The 21,793-nt window shown below is 41.9% G+C and overlaps 2 protein-coding genes across 2 annotated transcripts in view; one reads left to right on the forward strand and one right to left on the reverse strand.

Moving 5' to 3' along the window:
* Window positions 1-3,052, reverse strand: part of LOC135107923 (katanin p60 ATPase-containing subunit A-like 2) — a 25,067-nt gene extending 22,015 nt beyond the window's left edge. Inside the window, exon 1 of the mRNA XM_064018358.1 lies at window positions 2,915-3,052. Within this exon, the coding sequence (XP_063874428.1) occupies window positions 2,915-3,027 (113 nt within the window). The 5' untranslated portion in view covers window positions 3,028-3,052. The remainder of the gene's footprint in view (window positions 1-2,914) is intronic.
* Window positions 1-21,793, forward strand: part of LOC135107927 (uncharacterized) — a 172,229-nt gene that overhangs the window by 128,580 nt on the left and 21,856 nt on the right. Inside the window, exon 4 of the mRNA XM_064018376.1 lies at window positions 4,980-5,202. Within this exon, the coding sequence (XP_063874446.1) occupies window positions 5,065-5,202 (138 nt within the window). The 5' untranslated portion in view covers window positions 4,980-5,064. The remainder of the gene's footprint in view (window positions 1-4,979; window positions 5,203-21,793) is intronic.

Here is a 21,793-nt window from a genome sequence, read left to right on the forward strand (position 1 = left end):
GGAAGCAGTTTAGAAACGAGGCCCTTAATTTTGCCGCGGCGGGATGGCAGACGATGATGGAGGAGGAAATATTAGTTTTTTTTTTAAATCTGCCTTTGTCCTCACGAATACGACGACTGTGATGATGATGATAAAGTGTGCGTGTGTGTGTGTGTGTGTGTGTGTGTGTGTGTGTGTAAGTGGATGAGTGAGTAGCTAGGTGGTTATGGGTGCGTGTGTGTGCGTGAGTGTGTCTGCACCAGCCTTTTACAATCCCAAAGAGGAAAGAGTTGGGTTGTGTTTCATCAGAGGACGTATTGTGTTGCGTTGCCTTGCGTGAGAGTTTTGCGATGGTGACTGGGAGGTTAAGGAGCGAGGGAGGGAGAGGGAGAGCAAGGATGTAACAGTGAGGTGTGCCCTGGCGTGTGTTGCCGCTGTTACCGTTGTTGCTGTTGCCGGGAGAAAGGAAGGTTATGGGCAGTGATGTCCTGTTTGTTGCTGCTGTTGCTTGTGTTGTTACTGTTGTCAGGGAAAAGATGTTGATTAGACGTAGTGGTATGTTGTGTTCTGTTTCTGTTTCCGGTTCCCTGTTTGTGTTTATTTTTGCTGTTACTAGGAAAAGGGGAGGATTAGAAGCGATAGTGTTGCCTGTGTGTGCGTGTGTGTGTGTGTGTGTGTGTGTGTGTGTGTGTGATCTTATCGTATCTGTTGAACTTGTTTTGAATATCTTGTTTGTTAAGTGAGTGACGAAAATTGATTGCTTTACTTTGAACGTCAGTGTTGCTCCAGGTTATTTTTTTTTTATCATTACCGGTTTTTTTTTTTTTTTTAATGAATGTGTCTTTTTATCGTAAATGAATCTTAAGTTACTGAAGCTAACTAGATAATATGTATTAGATATCAAAGTATACGGTAGATAGGTGAGTTGACAAATGTATAGATAGGTTGATAGATAGATAGATAGATAGATAGATAGACAGATAGGTAGATAGGTAGATAGATAGACAGATAGGTAGATAGATAGATAAACTGATAAACATAAGTCAATTAGTAAATAAATATATAGGGAAGTAGATAAATAGATAGACAGAAAGAAAGTACACATAAAGCATACATGCATACATACGTACACACACACACACACACACACACACACACACACACACACACACACACACACACACACACACACACACACACACACACACACACACACACACACACACACACACACACACACACACACACACACATACATACATAAACACCACCATAGGCACCATTACCGTCAGCCTAACAGAGACAAGTATCGATAATGAATATTTAATGTACGGTGTCCCCTCGTGGGCAGGTAACTAACAGATAGAAGTTGCGTATCAGTCACCTGTGTTACCTGTGTTATGTTACCTGCGCCACCTGCGTTACCTATGGGGGTTGAGCAGCGTCCCAAGCCACTCGGTAATCGACCACCACACACTGACGAGCTGGTGGTGACTTTACGTGTACACGTCCCACGCTCACGCCTCACGCACACGCCTCCCGCACACGCACGTGACACACACACGCACACACACACTCCCCCTACACGAGCATGAGTCACCTTCCGCTGCACAGTTTTCCTCGTGTAAGATAAGCAATGAATATGAATAATAATGAAAGCAGGATGCGAGTTTAGTCCGTTTGTGCGTCTGTCTGGTTGTCTTCTCTCGTTCGCGGTGGTGGGAGACGTAAGGGTGAGTCAGGGTGCCTCTCTTCCCGGAATGCCACCCTTGTCCTCACTTTGATCTGCTCGTAAGGCTCAGAATAGAAGGTTTGTTTCCAGTTTAGGTCCCCTCCTCGTGTTCCTGTTCTTGTTCTCATGTCCTCGATTATTCTTGCTACGGTTCGTCTCCTTCCTCTTTTGTCTCTCCTCTTCCTGTCTTCATTTGTCTCCATTCATCCGTCTGTTATTTTATTGCTTTACTTTTTTTCAGCCCCTTTCTTTATTGGTCGGTATGTTGTGTTTTTCATTGTTATTTACTTCTTGTCATCGTGCATTTTATTTTCCAGTACTTTCAGTTATTCCCTCTTTTGCACTTTTACATCATTCTTTGCTTTCTCGCTTCCTCCTTCTTCTTCCTCTCCCTCTCCCCGTTCCAGGTGACACGTGAAAATTAAGGAACTAATCACTGAAGCGTCTCCCCTCCCTTCCTCTGTTCCTCTCCTCCCTCGCTCTTCCCCCTCCCTTCCCCCCCATCGCTTCCTCTCCGGCTCCATCCCTTCACGTAATCTCTTCTTTCCTCTCTCCTCTAACACTGCACTCTTGAATTGCTATCGTTCATTTTTCTATCTCCGTTCCTCGCCTTGAGCACCGTAATGACCGTGTATCATCCTCCCCTTCCAAGGTCCTTCTATCATCATAACTCTCTATCCTGACACCATCCTCTTTTACTCTGTCCTACCTACCGTCATCTTACTGTTCCTGCCTGCCTCCCTCACAAATGCATTAACATCTGCTGTCACTTCAATATTACCCTAAAGTTGTGTGCCTTTGTCCTCCGCCGCACTTTGACCTTATCACAGGGACCGCACGGAAAGGATTCGGGAAGTTGGGAGAGAGAAACTGGAACGTTCGAACCGGTAGCGTGTGTGTTTGTTCTTCAAATTACAGCGTCCGTAGCAACCAGGTCACGAGTCATCGAGGCAGTGCAGGTCAGCTCCGGCAGCCTGGGGAGCAAGTTAGCCAGCTGTCCGGAGCCGAATCCGCACAAGGACGCTCGGTTTGGAAGGGGCCGAGCACAGCCAAATCTCCCGTCAGCTTTAGTCTTTTGCTTTGTCTGCACCTTCTATCTCCTGACTGCCCTCCTGCCTCCATCGTTAAGCTTCAATGGCTAACACTAAGCTCCTGAAGCGTATCTATCCCTCCTTCCATCTCACTCATTCGTCCTTCACTCACCTGTGCACGCCGGGGGGAAACCACCTGTGCCGAGCGACGCGTGCAGCTGACTGACGGTGCGGCGCCCCCTCAACTCCTCCACCGCCGGTTGCCGCGTCTCGCCATGCAAACATTCACTGTGACTCCTTCATGGTTCCCTAGACGGTGAAAAATTAACAGCTGCAAACTTTGTCTCAATTACCACGAGTCCGAGAAATGTATTTAAGGTTAAATTAGGGGGATTTTTTTGGGGGAGGGGGATGTTTCACTCCCCTCTCACTCAGACCCTGGAGTGATGACCAAGGCCCACACAGCACCTCAGATAATTTGAGTGTCGCAAGTCTCTACTGATCCCCTCACTAACTTGGCCTTAAGCCCTCCCTCGTCACACTTTGCTGTGGACGGCTGCTCATCGCCCACATCAAGTCTATTCTCGTCTAAATGCTGTTTATGATATGCAGTGATGTCTAAGAATGTGTTGCAAGTAGCTGTTATGTATTATTTCCATCCAATGCAACACTGTCTATCTGTCTGTCGATTTCCTTTCCTCTCTCTCTCTCTCTCTCTCTCTCTCTCTCTCTCTCTCTCTCTCTCTCTCTCTCTCTCTCTCTCTCTCTCTCTCTCTCTCTCTCTCTTCTTATTTTTTTTTTTTTTTTTTTGCATTTTTAGATTAAATTTAATGTTAGGGCAATGTAGTACAACTCTTGCACATTTCGTATTTCACTAATCCTTGCGGGGAGCGACGGGGAGCATGGTGGTGCTGGACTGGAGCGTGGCGTAAGAGTGTCGTGAGGCGGTGTGGAGTGTGTCATGAGGAGGCGTCCGCAAACACACATGACACTGTATTGACGGGGCCTCCCCGCCATCACACTCCGGCATGTTGTTTACCCCGTTGCTATGGAGAGCCGCACACAAGCTTCCGTTTTCTTTGTGTACAGCGATCCCGTCGACTTCACTGCATTTACTATTTTATTTTTCTATTAGTGTGTTTATAAGTCCGCCAATGCGTGTTAATGTAATAATCGTCCTTATTGGTATCGACGTGTATATGGTTTTCTATTCATTGTTTGGTTTAGAAAAAAGAAAAAGATGTAGATATTGTATAAGAAGGATTGAGGAAGTCAGGGGTAAAAGTCTAGTTTTCTATGAATGTGCGGGAGTAAGAAAAAGAGAACGGGACCGGCAGAGGCATGGACACCGCGCGTTGCTTCAAGTGTCGGTCAGTCTCAGTCGCGTCTTGAGGTGTGAAACTGGTGGCCGCAGACTCCAACGCCGCGCCGCACCCTGCCGCCAGCCCACGAGGAGCAAGTGAGGAGAGCGTCTGTACTTCGACGTAATCTCACCCTCAACTGCATTCAGAGTGCTTTCAACGGCTTTGTTGATATTGTGGTGCTTACATCTCCTCAACGTGAAGTGATGAGCTGGAGAGTCTGCTAGGAAACATGACGTTCACCTCAAGGAAAAGAAACCGTGAACTGTACAACGAGCCTTTTGTTACCGACGGAGGAGGCTCTTGTGTGCCACGTCGCCTTTCTTAGTTACTCTAAAGACCTGACTGGACTTCCCGTTTTTACTCACCTCAAGTACTTTGCCAAGAAAACATTAGTGACAGTGTACCATAGAAGTGGATCTGTGTGCTAAGAATGAAGGACTGAATATACAGCGAGACTTTTAGTTAATTCTTAGTCACGTATCGTCTGTAGCAAGTTTCTGAACATTTCTCCTACGCCTTGAGTCATAACCCACGCAAGAACTATACCTGCATTTGTCACGCCCGTCTCGGTGTGCAAATTAACTATCAGTCTTCTACTTCCGTCATCCAAAAACTTTTAACAAGGAACTCAGGAATTTGAAAGGAAAAAGAAAAAAAAATCCTTTCATTCACCATTCTTCGTCACCTTTCTTTTCCTTCCTGGTGTCGATCTTCTCCCCTGTTATCCTTCCATCCCTCCCCTTCTCCCTCTGCTGTCATTTTCACCCCCCTCTCTCCCTCATCCCACACTCATAAGTTTCACCTGCCCCAAAATAGTTCCTGCTTCCCTCTCATCTCTCTTTACCCTCCCGTCACCGCCATCATGGGGTGCAGCGAGAGCAAAGACTTACAACAGATCAGCGTATCAGATGCACAGAAGAAACTCGAGTCGTCCCTGGAGGGTTTGGAGGTTGTTAGGATGACCTCCTCGGCGACCTCCTCCGGCCAGGGGTCTTCAGTGCCCCACACGCCGGAGGAAAAGGATCAGCAAAGGGCCAGAGAGAGTCCCTCCGGAATTCCAACCTCTCTCGAAAATATTCCAACCAACGACTTAGGGGTGAGTAGACACGATATTTTGACATGGTTTGAGAGGCGGAGGGAATGTTTTAGGGATATTATCGGCTATGTATAGATGATAATAATGGACTCCTTACAGTGGTTGCTAAGAACGAATCGGCTGTATGAATGGATACACGGCAAAAAGTAAAGGGTAAGGATATTAAGGGCAGTTTGAGAGGGACTGAACAAAAAAGATGATAAATGAATGAGTAAGGAAAAGTATAAGGAAAAACTTCACATCAAACTTCAAATTATAGTGTTCAAGTTCGAGGAATGTCAACGCAACGAGAACTTCATTTCTTTCTTTTTACAAACAAGTAGCGAATCTTCATTTTGTCGAACGTATACACGAAGGGGACAAGTGCGGTGCGGTTGAGGAGAATTGCTTCCGAAAGAGAGAATGAGAGCAGGAGGGAAGGAGTGAGGAGGTGTGGGGGCCAGCGCGTGGGCAGTTCCGGGAAGGTGTGATGGGAGTGAAGGGGGGCGGGGCATACCTGAGTGCGATGCGTCACGTTACCTGCCATTCCACTTCCGAGGGCGGTGAAGGATCCGAAGTGACGGGGATGAAGTTATTGCCATAGATAATTGCTCGTTCAGGTGAAAATTAGCAACCAGTTACTTTTGGGCGAGTTAGGTTAGGCTATGTTAGGTTAGATCATCCAGTGTACCTTCATCTAACCAACCCTAACAGTATAACAGGATCTATTGTTCATTTAAGTGAAAATCAACCACCGTAGCTGTTTTTGGGACAAGTTGAATCAGATAAAGTTAGGTTAGATTAAAACACCCACTGTGGCTTGACCTGACCAACTCAAAACACAGTATAATAAGATCTATTGTTCGTTCAAGAAGTGAAAAACAACCACAGTAGCTACCTTTAGATTGTTAGGTTAGGTTAAGTTACCCAGTGTCTTATTAACCTTGTCCATCGCAACAGGATCCAGCATTGTTCGTTCAGGTGAAAATTAGGGATCATATGAAGATCAGCCACCCCAGCTTATTTCACTTGAAGAAAAACCTTATTAAACCTAACCTAACCTAACTATATAGATTAGGTTAGGCTAGGTTAGGTTAGGTTAAGTTAGGTTAAGTTAAGTTAGGTTAGGTTAGGTTAGGTTTAATAAGGTTTTTCTTCAGGTGAAATAAGCTGGGGTGGCTGATCTTCATATGATCCAAAATTAGCCACCTCAGGTAATTTTAGGGTGTTAGGTTAGATAATCCAGTGTGACTTAACTAACCCGTCATAATAGCACAGCAGGAACTAATGTAACGTAACCACACCCTTGAAGCAGCGTGGGTGGCTGATCCTGATCCGGGTAATTCTGCCATGGACATTTCACGAATCGAAAGAGAAAATTAAGAGGGAACAAAGAGTGACTCGCTTACTTGTCACTTATTCATCACGTTTTCAGTTCTTTCGGAGAATTTGGTCTATGGAGAAGGTCAGAGTATCGGAGCACCGTCACGGAGAGTACAGCATTGGTAAGCGGGAATGATGACGTCACCGGTAGTAGTGAATCACATGATCGATGACGTCAAATACTCCGTGGTGATTGGTTGCCGTGGGACACCAATACGCAGCAAGGGGAAGGCAAGCGTGAAAGTTGGCGGGTGGAGGCTTGAGTCGACCACGTATCTGCCCAGCGAGCGTCACCCGGGACAACCCGCTAAATAGACCTTGGCACTGGCACTCTGTCATTAACCTCGCTACTCCACCGTTATATCCAATTTCCCTTACAAGAACCCTTATTTATTCCCTTTGTATTGCTGAGGGAATGTTATGTTCCAGCTGATGACTGCCTGGATAACCATGATAGATTACCTTGGAAAGTCTGATGTTATTGTAGCCTTTTTTTTTTCTTCTTTTTTTTTTTCATTCTACAGGAGATCGTATTGTAGTCCTCGTATTTTGTTGAGGGAATGTTGTGTTACTATTACATGGCGCCATATGACCCGTTGTTGTGGCGCATTAGCTCAGTCATTCAGTCAGTTAATTGTATTACTAATGGTGAATAGCTATATATTGTGCCAAGTCAATCGACGAATAAATTATGGACAGATAAACACTAGTATCATGAAAATAGATAGATAGGTAGTTTGATGGTTACCGTTACTTATACATCTACAGATAAATAGATTAAGTGATTCATATAGAACTTGACTTACTTAATAGCGAAATTAAAAGGAATCAGTCTCGTTTTGAATCGAAAAGAAGCAAGACGATGAATGTGAAACAAATGGCTGTTTAAATACAAACACAATAGATCCGTCTCGTTATAAAACACAGCAGTCGTGTCTCGTCATGCACACAGCGAAGAGTACATAATAATGGGGACATGTGAACAATTAAAACAACGAAGCATGGCAAGCCTTCACACGCCTTTCTTTTCTAACCAAGCTACCGTGACGAACCATTTGGATCCTCACGAAATGTCCGATGTGGGCAAATAAATTGGAGTAAACTGAACCGAACTGAAACGAACCGGTGAAGCCAATACGAACGAGCCGACCCAGAGAGCCACGTGAGTCGTTCGAGGCGTGGGTACGGGCCATGGGGAGGCCGCTGTAGTAGGTCACCAAGCTTACGTAAGAGAGATAGTGAATTGTAGAGTTAAGAAATGTAAGTAGGGGGTGAATAAAGGTGGGTTTAGGAAGGCGGGGCATAGCGTTACCACATCATATGAAAAATTATCTAATCCAGCGATGTTTAAGACTGGAAAAGTTATGTTAGATTAGATTAGGTTAGATTTACGAATACAAGAAGGTTCTTGGAGCGTCGTATTTCTTATGGGAACAAAATTTTAAGAGCAGTAATGATCGACATCTTCTCTGTTGAAACGTCTGGACAAACACAAAGTGACATTCATGCCTGTTCCTACCAAATTAGGTTAGTTTACGTTAGGTTAGGTTAGGATAGGTATGGTATTGTTAGGTTAGGTAGGTTAAGTTAGGTTAGGTTTGGCTAGGTTAGATTAGGACAGGTATGGTTAGGTTAGGTTAGCTTAGCTTAACTTTGATTATGTTTGGTTAGGTTAAGTTAGGTTTGTTTAGGTTTGCTCTTGTCGTATTTGGTAACCTAACAACCTAATCTCTAAATTAGTTGGAGTGGCACACCCAACTCACAGGAGAGAGGTGGACAGGTATGTAGGCACAGGCACAGGTACACTCGCTTGTTTTCAGGAATGTTTCTGGTGGAATAATTGATGGGGTGTTCGATAAGTGTACACACACACGTATGACACACGCACACACACACACACACACACACACACCTATAAATCACCGTTCACTAATTTGGTGCCTATTAGGAAAGCTCGTGTGTGTGTGTGTGTGTGTGTGTGTGTGTGTGTGTGTGTGTGTGTGTGTGTCATATCACCCAGCGGACATGGACCTGTCTGTTCCTGTATTCCTTCCAAGAATTATAAAACAAAATATTATGGGGAAAAAATTAATCCGAAGACAAGTTTCGTTCCCAGACTCGTGTAACAAAGACCGAGATTCCCAAGAAGCTATGTAAATAAAAACTGAGGGGACAGAACCAGAACACACAGTTGTAAGTCATGGAGACCGTCACGTAAGTTTCCTGCTGTAAAAAAGCTCAGATTAACGACGTGACTAATGCTGTAATAACAATGTAAAGATAATCACGAGATGTTTTATTTCAGGGTGTATTCTTCTTGTAATCATCTAATGTGTTAGGTGTTTGATGCACAGGTTTAATTGCTTTGAATATCACCTGACATTTATATTGTATTGGCGTGTACAGTTAGAGATGGGTGGAATAAAAAAAAATTTAAAAAAAACAGGAAAAATGCCACCAGAAAAATTATACCTAACCTAACAATGTAATCGATAACATAGATTTTTTTTTTTTTCATGTGCTATTTTTCAGTGTAAAATTCATGATACATTTTCCAGTGGTATATATATTCTTTCATCATTTTTTTTTTTTTTTTTTTTGTCTAGTGGCATCCATTACTGTGACTTATCTGGTGCACCTTTTTAATTAATTTGTTTGTATTGATTTATTTTCTATTTTTCTTGTTTATTTCATTTATTTACTTATTTATTTCATTATTTTTAGTACCCTAGAGACCAATCTTCCTTACTTACACACACATCTTACAGCTTATTTTTTTATTCCTAATTTAAACTCACGTCTTATCAGGATTCGGAAGATATCTCAGCTAGTTAAGCCCACGTATCTATCGTTCAGGTCCAAATCACGTGTCTCTTCGGTCAGGACCCAAACACGAGTACGGCCGGTGACAAAGGGCGACGGAAGAGGTGAACGTCCCCTGGGAGTAAAAGATTGATTGAAATATTGCAACACTGATGGACGCACGAGGACAAAATAAGCGACGCGTACATGATATTGGACAACACACACACACACACACACACACACACACACACACACACACACACACACACACACAGAATGACAAGCTGGAAAAAAGTTAAATCACAGAGTCATTTTCCACACAACCTTCTAACCTAACCTCGCCCCGGCACACTGACCTCAGCACGTTGACCTCCTGAGCACGTTGACCTGTCGCGTGCCCCAGACCGCCTCGCCCCGCCGTGACCCCCCATGTGTTTGTTTGTTTATGGCCCGTGTGGTTGGTTCCTGCCGAGCCAGACACCCTGACCACAGCCTTAGTTTCTCCAGACTTCTTGGTAAATTTCTTTCTCCTTTTTCTTTTCTTTCTTTTTATCTCTTTTTATCTTCTGCTCTTCCATCTTAACCTTCTCCTCCTCTTTCTTTTTTCTCCTCTTTCCTTTTCCTCCTCCTCCTCCTCCTCTTCCTCCTCCTCCTCCTCCTCCTCCTCCTCCTCCTCCTCCTCCTCCTCCTCCTCCTCCTCCTTACCTAGTTCTTATCTTCATTCTTCACGGTCACCCTAGTCTTCTTCCTTATACATCTTGCATAATTCAGTTTTTTTTTTTTCTTTGTTATATATATTCCCTTGTGTTTTCTTGCCTCCTGTCTTGTGTTTTGTTTTCTTTCCTTTCTTGTTAATATTATTCTCTTTTTATTGATCACATTTTTTTCTCTCCTTGTCACTTAAAATTTTATCTTTTTCTTCGTTTTCTATTATCTCCTCTATTTTACATCTCCCCTCTGTTCTGTTCTCTCCTTCTTCTTCTTCTTCTTCTTCTATCCGATCTTTTTTTTTATATATCCTCTGTGCTTCTGTTTCCTCCTTTATTCTCTTTTCTTTACTTATCTTGTCTTCTCTTTCGTTAATTCATTTCTCCTCAAATTCTCCTGATCGTTCTTCTTAGGTCTTTCATTAATTCTCTCATGTTCTCTCCCCTATCCTTCTTTATTCTTCCTTTCTCTCTTTTCTCTATTACCTTCTCTCTAATTCTTCATTTTCCTCCTCTTCTATTCTCTCGTTCCTTCTTTTTATTCAAATGTTCCCTCTCCTTTCATCTCTTTTCCTTTGTTCTTCCCCTCTTCTCTTACCTCCTTCCTCCCGCCGGTTCGTCACACTCGCCTCAATAATGTTACAGCCACGCCTCACTCACGCCCACAATTGACTCCCCATTCAACTGTTATTACTTCCTGGTGTGGTTCTTGCCTCCTCCCCGTGTTGTTCTTATTTAGGGTTACCATGATCCAGTTTTATCCTGTGTCACCACCACCACCACCACCACCAATAGTTACGTATTTAATACGTAACAATAATACGTATTTATTTTTTTTTTCATTTTTTTTCTTGTGGTTGGCTGTGGGTGATGGTGCTGGTTGGGTGGTGGTAGTTATGGTAGTGCTGTAGAAGTAGTAGTAGTAGTAGTAGTAGTAGTAGTAATTGTTGTCTTTTCTTCTTTTCTTCTTCTTCTTATTATTATTATTATTACTATTATTATTATTATTATTATTATTATTATTATTATCATTATTATTATTATTATTATCCTCCTCCTCTCCTCCTCCTCCTCCTCTACCACACATCACAGACACACAGGTTTACTGGGAATCATGCGAGGCGCGGGTTTTGCTGTCACGCCCGACTGTCTTAAAAAGGAGAAAACATCTGGAAAAGCCGTAAACTTACCACGTCACGAGAGAATCAGTCTCACCACACGGACTGTATGCCTCCTCCTCCTCCTCCTCCTCCTCCTCCTCCTCCTCTTCCTTGCCCTTATCGAAATCCAGGAAGATCGTATGTTAAAACTTTTTCATTAAAATGTAAGTAGGCATAGCAGTTCTTTCGTTGCGTTTCACTAGTTGAGACATCCAGAAAAAGACACACAGACAAACTAAAATGAATAAAGAAAAATGTTCTAGAAAATGTCAAATCTTAAATTCGTATAGCAAATTCATCCATTACGTTTCAGTATCTGCTTCATCCGAAACTTGATACATAAAGAGCAAATCACACCATTTCTGCCCTCCATTACCGACGATTCGACTTTTGTGTTAGCACTGAGGCATTGATTTGTGCCAAGACGTGAGAGGCAAATATATACTGAGGAGTGAATAACCTGGATCGAACCCTAACGCTACAAACACGAGGTAAGAAAGTCGCCATCGAGCCAGGGAAGATCGTGATTGCCTTCTTTGGTCACCGGTTGTTATATGCTTTCTTTATACAGTCATGATCAATAGTCGAGTCACTTACCATTCACTTGTGCTGTGTTTTGGATTTTTCCTTCAGTATTAAGTCCTGTAATTTGCTTATGTTAGGTTAGGTTAGGTTATCCATGGTTTGGTTAGTTAGATTAGGTTAGGTTACGTTAGGTTAGGTTAGGTTAGGTTATGTTAGGTTAGGTTAGGTTAGGTTAGGTTAGGTTAAGTTAGGTTAGGTTATGTTAGGTTAGGTTAGGTTAGGTTAGGTTAGGTTATGTTATGTTAGGTTAGGTTAGGTTAGGTTAGGTTAAGTTGGGTTAGGTTACGTTAGGTTAGGTTAGGTTAGGTTAGGTTAAGTTAGGTTAGGTTAGGTTAGGTTAAGTTAGGTTAGGTTACGTTAGGTTAGGTTAGGTTAGGTTAGGTTATGTTAGGTTAGGTTAGGTTATGTTAGGTTAGGTTAAGTTAGGTTAGGTTAAGTTATGTTAGGTTAGGTTAGGTTAAGTTAGGTTAGGTTAGGTTAGGTTATCCATGGTAATTTGTCGAGTCACATACTACTGACTTCCACTGTGTTTTGGATATTTCCTTCAGTATTAAGTCCTGTATTTTGTTTAGGCTAAGGTTAAGTTAGCTTAGGTAAAGTTAAGGTTAAGAAAGGTTTTGTTAGGTTAAGTTTGGTTAGGTTAGAATAGTTTAGGTTTTGTAATGAGGAGCCATGAGGACTTAAGACAGGAAAGCCACACAAAACAATGGAAGTGGGTGTAGAAGATTAGGTTAAGTTAGGTAGAATCAGACAGTCGGGAGATCGGAGGACTTAAAACCGAGGAAAACCACAATGCATAGTGGAGTTACTGAGCCACCACTATACATGCCGTTAATGTCACTAATGGACGCGTTGGAAGTGATGCATTGCTAATACCGCTCTGGCCATTAGAGAGAGAGAGAGAGAGAGAGAGAGAGAGAGAGAGAGAGAGAGAGAGAGAGAGAGAGAGAGAGAGAAGTCATTTAAATAATTCAAGTTTTAGAATAAGAAACTGGAGGAAGGAGAATAAAGAAAAGAAATAAAAAAAAGCAAATATAGGAAGAGATAAAGTGCAAAAGAAAATAATAACAGCAAAAAAGAATAAATAAACAGGCGAGGACAAGGATGAGATAATGCGAGGAGGGAGAATGAAGAGAGATAGAAAGAAAAGAAGGAAGGAAAGACATGGCATGCAAGTCAAAATAATGTAAAAGAGGAAGAGGAAGAAATAAACAAACGTGGATCATTATTAAGAATGGCGCGGAATGATGAATGAAGGGACACACACACACACACACACACACACACACACACACACACACACACACACACACACACACACACACAACCTTTACCTGGGCTTTCCCCCTATGTCACTCGTTGCCTGACATAGGTAAATAACAAGGTGGAAGGGAGAGAGGTAAAAGGGAGGGAAGAAGGAAATAGAGGTAGGTATTTCGTCTCTGTGGAGGGAGTTTAGTTGCTCAACACGCAAGTTCGTATTAGTGAGAGGTGTAAATTATGATCTTCGCGTTCGTTATGGTAGTTAGAGGATGAAGAATGATAGAGAGGCGTTCTGGTGAGAGTAAGGCAAGTCATGCGGTGCTGGATACTAATAACGGGAGGTGAAGGTGGAAACAAAGGAAGATAGTGTAGTGTGCAGGAAGTGAATGTACCTGGGGTGTGTGTGTGTGTGTGTGTGTGTGTGTGTGTGTGTGTGTGTGTGTATCAGAGAGTGTATTTATTTCATATTGCGAGTGTGTACGTAGATGACTGCTTCACACACACATACATACACACACACCACAACAGTTTCTTCGCTACAATTCATTACAACCACCACCACCATCGCCGCCGCTACCACCACCACCACCACCACCACTACACACACCTTCCTTCCCACACTGGATCGACTGGATCGGCATTCCTTCTTCAGGTAAATCCGATCATACTCTTCTTCTGATTTTAGATTCCAGATAACTCTCAATATTTTCAAGTGATTCACATTGTATGTAACTTAGGTACTTCATGTTTTCTTTAATAGTAGTAGTAGTAGTAGTAGTAGTAGTAGTAGTAGTAGTAGTAGTAATAGTAGTAGTGGTAGGATACTCTGCTGCAATTCTAGTTCAACATAAGCCCCTCCCAGTACGTAGAAACATCTTTCTCCATAGGTGACCCCAGCTGGAGTTAAGGTATTGAGGGACGGTGTGGAAGTCATTGGCTAAAACTCTGACTCCATTTATCTTCACCCTTATAAAGTAACTGTAGTCCGATTGATACAGGTAAGAAAAATATTGATTAGGAAAACGGAAATAGAAACACCAGTGGATAATCTCCCTTCAGTAATAAGTTAAAGCAGGGGATTGATACGTGATCGTTTCCTTAGTTCATTATTCACGTTGTTTATGCTCCTTTTTGTCCTTGCCAGGTGTTTTTTTTTTTTTCTTCTCTCTCTCTCTCTCCCTTCGTGTTGTCTAATTAACGTAATTCATTTGCCGATAATTGGAGGTCCGTGCTCCTTGCAGTTAATGAACGGATGATATGGTGTTAGTTTATTCGTGGTGGTGGTGGCGGTGATGATGATGGTGGTGGTGGTGGTGGTGGTGGTGGTTATAACGAACATGGGAAGTGTTGTCTATTCCTAATTGATTTTACCTTCATGGTCGTGAATACTGCACAAACACACACACACACAAACACACACACACACACACGTACGTTATCCTGTTCATTTCCTTTCTTTTCTCTCTTCATCATCATCTTAATATTGGCTTCTTCTTTTACCATCATCTTATCATGCAGAAAATACTCTAACATTTCTGTATTCTCTTCACCATCAATTCACCATGATAGTCATTACAAACAGCCACGTAAGGGACAACAGATACGCTGCTAGTTATCCTCTAGTTTCCTTTGTGTTCCTTTGAAATGCTTTGGCGGTCACGTGCCGAGGTGCCGCCGGTGAAGGCTTGCAGGGAGGTGAGGGAGAGCGAGTGTGTCGTGTGTGGTGTGGCGGCGAGGGAAGGGCAGCTCATTTAACACCGGGCGACGGGGGTCGATGGGAGGGACACGGGCTGGCTCTCCTCTCTCGCCTCCCTCCTTTCCCGGCTCCCCTCTTTCTCTTTCTCTCTCGCCGCCTACACAGCACTCACGCCTTAAGGATTCACGAGCTTTCCCGGAACCTCGTCGCTTTATCGTGCCTCAGTAACTGGCTCTCCTCAGGAAACTCAGACACTTGTCCCTGTCACGTTGTGTTTTCGCCCCGCTGCCTGACTTGAGGAAGGCGTCAGTACATGATCGCTGTTTGTTTGTAGTGAGCGTGTGATTTTACTCGTCGTTTATGAAGCAAAACCGATATTTTGCTCTGCTTATTATAGTTTGTGTGTGCGTCCTTCAGAAGAATCAAAGGAAGAAAGAAATAAAGAACGAAGTATCAAACAAAATAAAAACACAAAGAAAATAGATATATATAGACAAAGTAAGATAGGTGGCTAAATTGGTAGATAGATATAGCAAATGTAAAATATAATAACTTTTTTATATATCACTTAACGGCTCTTTTTTATATTTTACTTCAACCAACTTTTCAGGATCGTAGAAAAACAGTAAAACAAAGTTCCGTATTCCGCGGATTACATTTTTATGCCTTGAGCGATGAATAAATCAATGTGGGAATGGCAGAGGGATTGGGTGCTACAAGAGGAATGGGTCGGCTGAATGGCTCGTCTTACACTCTAAACTCATCCACTCGCTCCTTTACAACAACACTTCACAAAACCAGGGACATGATTCGCGGTACAGAAAGTCTTTGGTCAGTCCAGGTAAATCAATGCAAGATTAAAACTACAAACAGGGAATCTGGGGCTCTTAAGTACTAGTGTGGCGCCATCGGGTTGTCGTGCCTGCAGTCATTCTCTAACGCGGGGTACGAGTATTGAGTAGCGAGGGTTTACTTGGCGTAGTGGGTCGAGAGGGGCCACCTGTCGATGTCATTCACAGCCAAGGTAAGTCCTCACCTGTCCTACTTCAATATCTTTGCTTATTACGCTTAGCTCGCAAAGAAGCGTCTGATACCAAAGTTTATTCGTAACCTTGTTAATAAAGTGCCCTAAGTCTCTCTCTCTTAGACGATTAATGTGTCGGGAAATCTTTTGAACCCAAGAGTGAAATATATGACCCGAACTGTACAGCTTAATCCGAACGTAATTTATCGCCATCAAAGGAAAAGCCATGAAATTGCATTAAAATAAGACTATTACGAGGTGAATGACCAGGGGATGTATTTTTGGCAAGGAACTGCGTAAAAAAAGCGCGGAGAGGAGATTACTGTTAGCACGGTTACCTCTTCTTGGTGCCTTCGCGTGGGTTGGGGGCGTTCTCTCGCTCACACGAACATGATAAAGGTGTTTCATTGTCAGTTATCTCAGGTCACAAAGCGGGCAGACAAAAGAGCGCCGCTATTGACGGAGTGAATAAAAAGACTGACAGACTAAAGATAGGTAAGGTGGGAGATTTATGAGCTGTAGGAAATGCAGAAAAGAGAGAGATGAAAAATAGAAGGAAAGCAGTGGGGGAAAAACGAAGTGACGAATAGCGCAACATAAAGATTGAAAAAAAGTATAGTAAAATGAAATGGTGATAAAGAACAAATAGGAAAAAAAGTGTGGAAGGCTAGCAATGATGAATGGTAATGAAGTAAAAATAAATAAATAAATGAGATAACAAAAAAAGAGGTGAGGTTACATGAAAAAAAAAAAAAAGAGAAAGAGAAAGTGAACAAAAACATGAAGGGAAGAAGAATTGACAAACTGAAACAAGACGAAGACGAAACAGGGAAATGCTAAGTAACGGGAAAATGAAAAAAAAAATAAATAAATAAATAAATAAAGAGAAACATGAAATAGGAAAAACAGCAACGCAAGAAATTAAAGAAAACATAAAAAAAAAAGAACAGAGTAGTTTCAAGTTCCAGGAAAATAACAAAACGTTGAGGTGGCACTAAGAAAAGGACGAAGGAAAACGAGAATCGATGAAGCAAGACGTAACAAGGAAAAGTGAAAGAAAGATAGGAGCAGGAGGGGTAATAAGGAGGGAGAAAGGGATAATTATGTAATGCTTCATGTCCCCCGGGGCGAGGTGATGCCTGAGTTAACCCGGAAATAACGAGATCTAGGACAAGGTGGTGTGTGTGTGTGTGTGTGTGTGTGTGTGTGTGTGTGTGTGTGTGTGTGTGTGTGATTATTCGTGTGGGTGTGATTGTGTATTCAAATCTAGGACAGGAATTATCCATGTAAACCGTGTGTATGTGTGTGTATGTATGTGTGTGAGAGAGAGAGAGAGAGAGAGAGAGAGAGAGAGAGAGAGAGAGAGAGAGAGAGAGAGTCGATACATTTTTCAACGATTTCCTTTCCTGAATTGTGAGTCTTTTCATGCTTACTTTATGCGACAACGACTGTGGCAGATGAACAGACCTCCACTGCCAGCGCTAAATGAGTGTCTTCTGTCTCATATTTCAACGATCCTTTCCCTGAATTGCGGTGAAGGCGGTGGCGGTGGCAATTTCATTATTAATCTAGGAAATTAAGATAGTATATACATATTTAAACTAAGATATCGTTTGCCTGCATTTGACTTCGAGAAGATATAAAACAAATTACGTACAAAAGCAGGATGTTAAAAGTTATTGATATGCTCACTAATAAACGTTACTAACTGCTCAGAAAACTACATATGATTGTATTTAGGCGAAAAATTAACAAGATTCAGTGAACATGTTAATGGGATGATATTGTCGAGAACCAGTGGAAGACATCACCCAATTTACTTTTGAAACTATTACATATTTATGGTGGGGAAACGCAAGGTATAGGATGTTTCAGCTTTTATTTTCACGGTCAACAGAAACATGAACAAATGTACCTCTGAAACTACGACTGTTTAAGTATAAGATGAACTAAAATTTGAAAGATGGAAACGACGTACAAGTACTAGTGTAGAAAATCCCAACATTATCCATGTTTACTCTGAAACCATGACTTCATTTACGTATTTGAAAAAAAAAAATGCTAAAACTCAGTGAAAAATAAAACTACATGCAACCAGATTGTCAGAGTAGAATTCGTGCACCAATTGCGAGCACCAAACACGGCAAATCACCGAGGCGTGGCAGTAAACAGTGAAGGACAACTCGGCATGACGGACCCCATGAAACACGACAACAACACAGGGTCGTATGTCGTGCCTGGGAAACATGACCGCTCCCAAATTACTGTAGCGAGAAGCCCCCCCTGCTGGTGGTCCTGATGCGGCAGCGACGAGCATCCTGGTGCGTGTTCCTGGGTGTGTTAGGTCACCGCTCTCAACCCTCGCCCCGAGAATGCCCAGTATGGTAATAGCGTGAGCGTTAAGTCAGTGTCGGGCACCTCAATAGTTAAGTAACGTTCAGCTGGTCCTTTGTAACACTTAGTCGTTCTGGAGGTAATGCTGTGATAATTGTTTTCGTAATATTTTCTGGTCTTGTTTTCTCTTTCTTTCCTTCATCCTGTGCTTATTATATGTGCTGTTAAGTTATAGTTCTTATGTAAGACTGTCTTTTGTTGAATTGTAAGTCTTATGGAACGCAACCTTTTGTTAAGTTGTTGTCATCATCCACTAATAACAGTATGATGCTCATTACTTACTTTGGGTACTAACTATAGATGATTTTACTGAATAAATATAAAACTGCAGCCAATTAAGAGCTTTGAACTACTCGGCCACTCATTTCACTGGCAGTGGTGTGTTTGGTAATTAGGCTCTGAACTCGCACCAGACCAGCCGTTGAATCTTGAGCAGGAACCATCACAGGCAGAGTTACGTAACTTACTGTACTTACCTGTCATCAGTTAAGCATAAGAATGTGGTTTGCGTTCTTCGAATTAAGTACCTTTATTATGTAATCATTTCATCATTAGTTTCTCTTGAGCTGTTATATATAAGGTGTTATATTTCTGTGCCATTAATTACGCTTTACGAGGTGTCTTGTATGTACTGTGTCAAGCCCTATAATTATTTTTTGTATGTATATCCTTGAGGCGGTGGTGGTGGTGGTGGTGGTGGTGGCAGGGGAGGCTGAAGACGATACAGCAGTAGTGCGGATTATGATGGCGTGTTTATGGTGGGGGTGAGTGAGGTAATCATTGTGGTTTGGTGTAGAGCAGGCGACTGATCAATGATGGACTGTTGGTGATGATAGTGATTGTGAGTGCGGGTGACATTTGAGTAATGGTAGTATTAGTATTAGTAACAGTAGTAGTAATAGTAGTAGTAGTAGTAGTAAAAATATGTAGTAGTTATGGCTTTTTTAGCACTGTTGATGATATTTATTGTAGTAGATAGTAAAAGTAGCAGTAGAAATAGGAGGAAGAGGAGGAGGAGGAGGAGGAGGAGCAGTAGCAGTACCAGTGATGACAGTGACAGTGACGGTGGGGTGCGTGACGTGAGGGGGTGATTCTTCAAAGGCTCCCCGCTACTGGACGAGGCGACCGAGTGACACACCGCCCCCATGACCTTGCCGCCGAGGCCACTAAGGTCATTAAATGCAGGAGGGGATGGGGAAGGAAGAGTACCTGACCTTATGTAACGTATGATGACTTGTTTATTTTCATTTTTTTTTTTAATCAGGTTTTCTCTCTCTCTCTCTCTCTCTCTCTCTCTCTCTCTCTCTCTCTCTCTCTCTCTCTCTCTCTCTCTCTCTCTCTCTCTCTCTGATTATTATTACGTCCATTATTTCAGTCAGATAATATTTTTTTTCTTTATCTTTTACACTTCATTCTTGCGAGTTATTCTTTCATAATTCTCCTGTGCAATGTTACCTTCCTTACACTTTTCATATTTTTTTCTGTCGATTTACTTCATTATTGTATATCTTTGTTCTTTACCTTTTCTTGATTAGTAGGACTTATTTCTCTTTTTCTTTGTTATTTAGCATTACTTACATCTTTACACTTTTTCATTTTCATTTCTGTAGTTAATTTAGTTCATTATTCTTTTGTCTTCGTTTTCAATTTAGTACTTCTTGAATATTCTTTCATTATTCATCGAATGAAATACGCTTCCTGTTTATTGGCCATATCACAAAATGCCCCCAATATTCACATGATATTCCTCTGAGTTTTATATAACACTTTTAACACATCAATTTTAAAGCATTTTTGTATCATTCCCTTCCCGACTCTGTTTATAATGTTCTGTCTTTCGTATTGCTTTTTCATACAACACTTACTTCTCCGCTCTTATCTTTTCTCCGCCTTCCCGTCTGTTATGGGGATTTTCTCAATATTTATTTGTTTTATCATTCGTACGTTTCATTATAATTCTTTATTTCAGTTGACTTGTGGGCTGTCTTTTCTCTCCACGGTTGACGGCCCCTGTACTCAGTGTCACGGACTTTGCCGGAGTAATTTTGCCATCCGAGGACACGCGAATCTGATAACAGTGTCACTGGGCGGTGTTCTCTACGGCTGCCTTTTCTTAAGTATTCCCGCTTTGTATCGTGGGGCAAATGGATTCTGTATTCCGTTCGAAGACTGTATCAATGTGTAAGATAAAAGATTAACAACGTAAAAATAATTTTGTATCTTACGAATATATTTCAGTAAGAATACAGAATTAATCTAGAGTACATTTTAAACCGCTTAATACTACGGTATAATCTTTATTGTATTCTAGATATCATTATTATTATCATAAATATCATTAAATTTAGAGATTACACGTTTTTCATAAAAAAAGACTTAAAGATTATCTATTTATTCATCCATCACGATTTTACAGCATTTACTCTGTTATAGCTAAAGAAAAGTGATTCCATGAACTTTATAATTTGTCTGTCGTACTAAATGTGTTAAAACAAGACACTAGATACTGAAGTCAATCATCGAGTGACAGCATCGCCCGTGGCAGTGTGTGTTTGCGTGTCCTCAGGTGGCAAAATTACTGCGCCAGGGTCCGTGACATCGAATATATAGCCACCAGTCTCCTCTCAAGGGCTTAACAGACGCGTGACTTAAAAGGTTTGCTACGAACCCTCTCCAGTGGCGCTCAGATTGCATGCCTGGTAATCTAAAGCGAAACTAAAAGAAGGAAAGGAATGGTGATTATTATTTTTTTTCGTGCAGACGTGACAATCTAACCCTTATTAGCCCCTGATCCCGCGTGGCCCTGAGCTACTTGCTGATTTTATTTTCTTCGTAAATTGAAGTTTTGCGTATATAGTATAAAAACGTACACACACACACACACACACACACACACACACACACACACACACACACACACACACACACACACACGTGCGTTCGTGGGATAAGGCTGTAAAAATAATGGCAATCAGTGAAAAGTAAGGAACCTCGACTTATCTGTAGCTTCCTGCGTGGACAGTGAAAGACGGTCACTGCGGGAGCCGGGGTCACCTGCCCGTACATGAGGATTTTATAAAATTTTTTAGAACTATTATAAACTCAGCGCGGCTTCATTTTCAATTTCGCTCAGAGCTTGAACCTGCCGGAGCCAATAGTTCGTGTACTACATGCATACTTCCATTCACAAGGTAATCTACTACAAGTGCTTATCCGGTTTGGTAATGTCGCGACCCTCACACCATTACAGCAGAAAGACTGAAGTGGTGGCAATCACTACCAATTTACCTCCGTTCTTAAAAGAAATTTTGAAGAAGGAAAGAGGGAAGGACGATCCTGGAGGTGAGTGTGACCTTGAATGGGAGATGACAGCCGGGTATGGGTGCTAGGATTTTAAAGAAAGGGATTTTAAAGAAAGAATAATTTAGTGTGGAATCGACAAGGAGTTTCAGACAAGAATAAATTATGATGATCACAGTACACTACATAACACTAACATAAATAAATGAAATAAATAAATAAAAACATAAATACTGTATAAAAGAAGAGAAGGAACATGTAATCTACAGGTACTCTTGTTTGAGGAGGAGGGAAT

Source organism: Scylla paramamosain, chromosome 16 (assembly GCF_035594125.1).
Source record: "Scylla paramamosain isolate STU-SP2022 chromosome 16, ASM3559412v1, whole genome shotgun sequence".
Classification (NCBI taxonomy): Eukaryota; Metazoa; Arthropoda; class Malacostraca; order Decapoda; family Portunidae; genus Scylla; species Scylla paramamosain.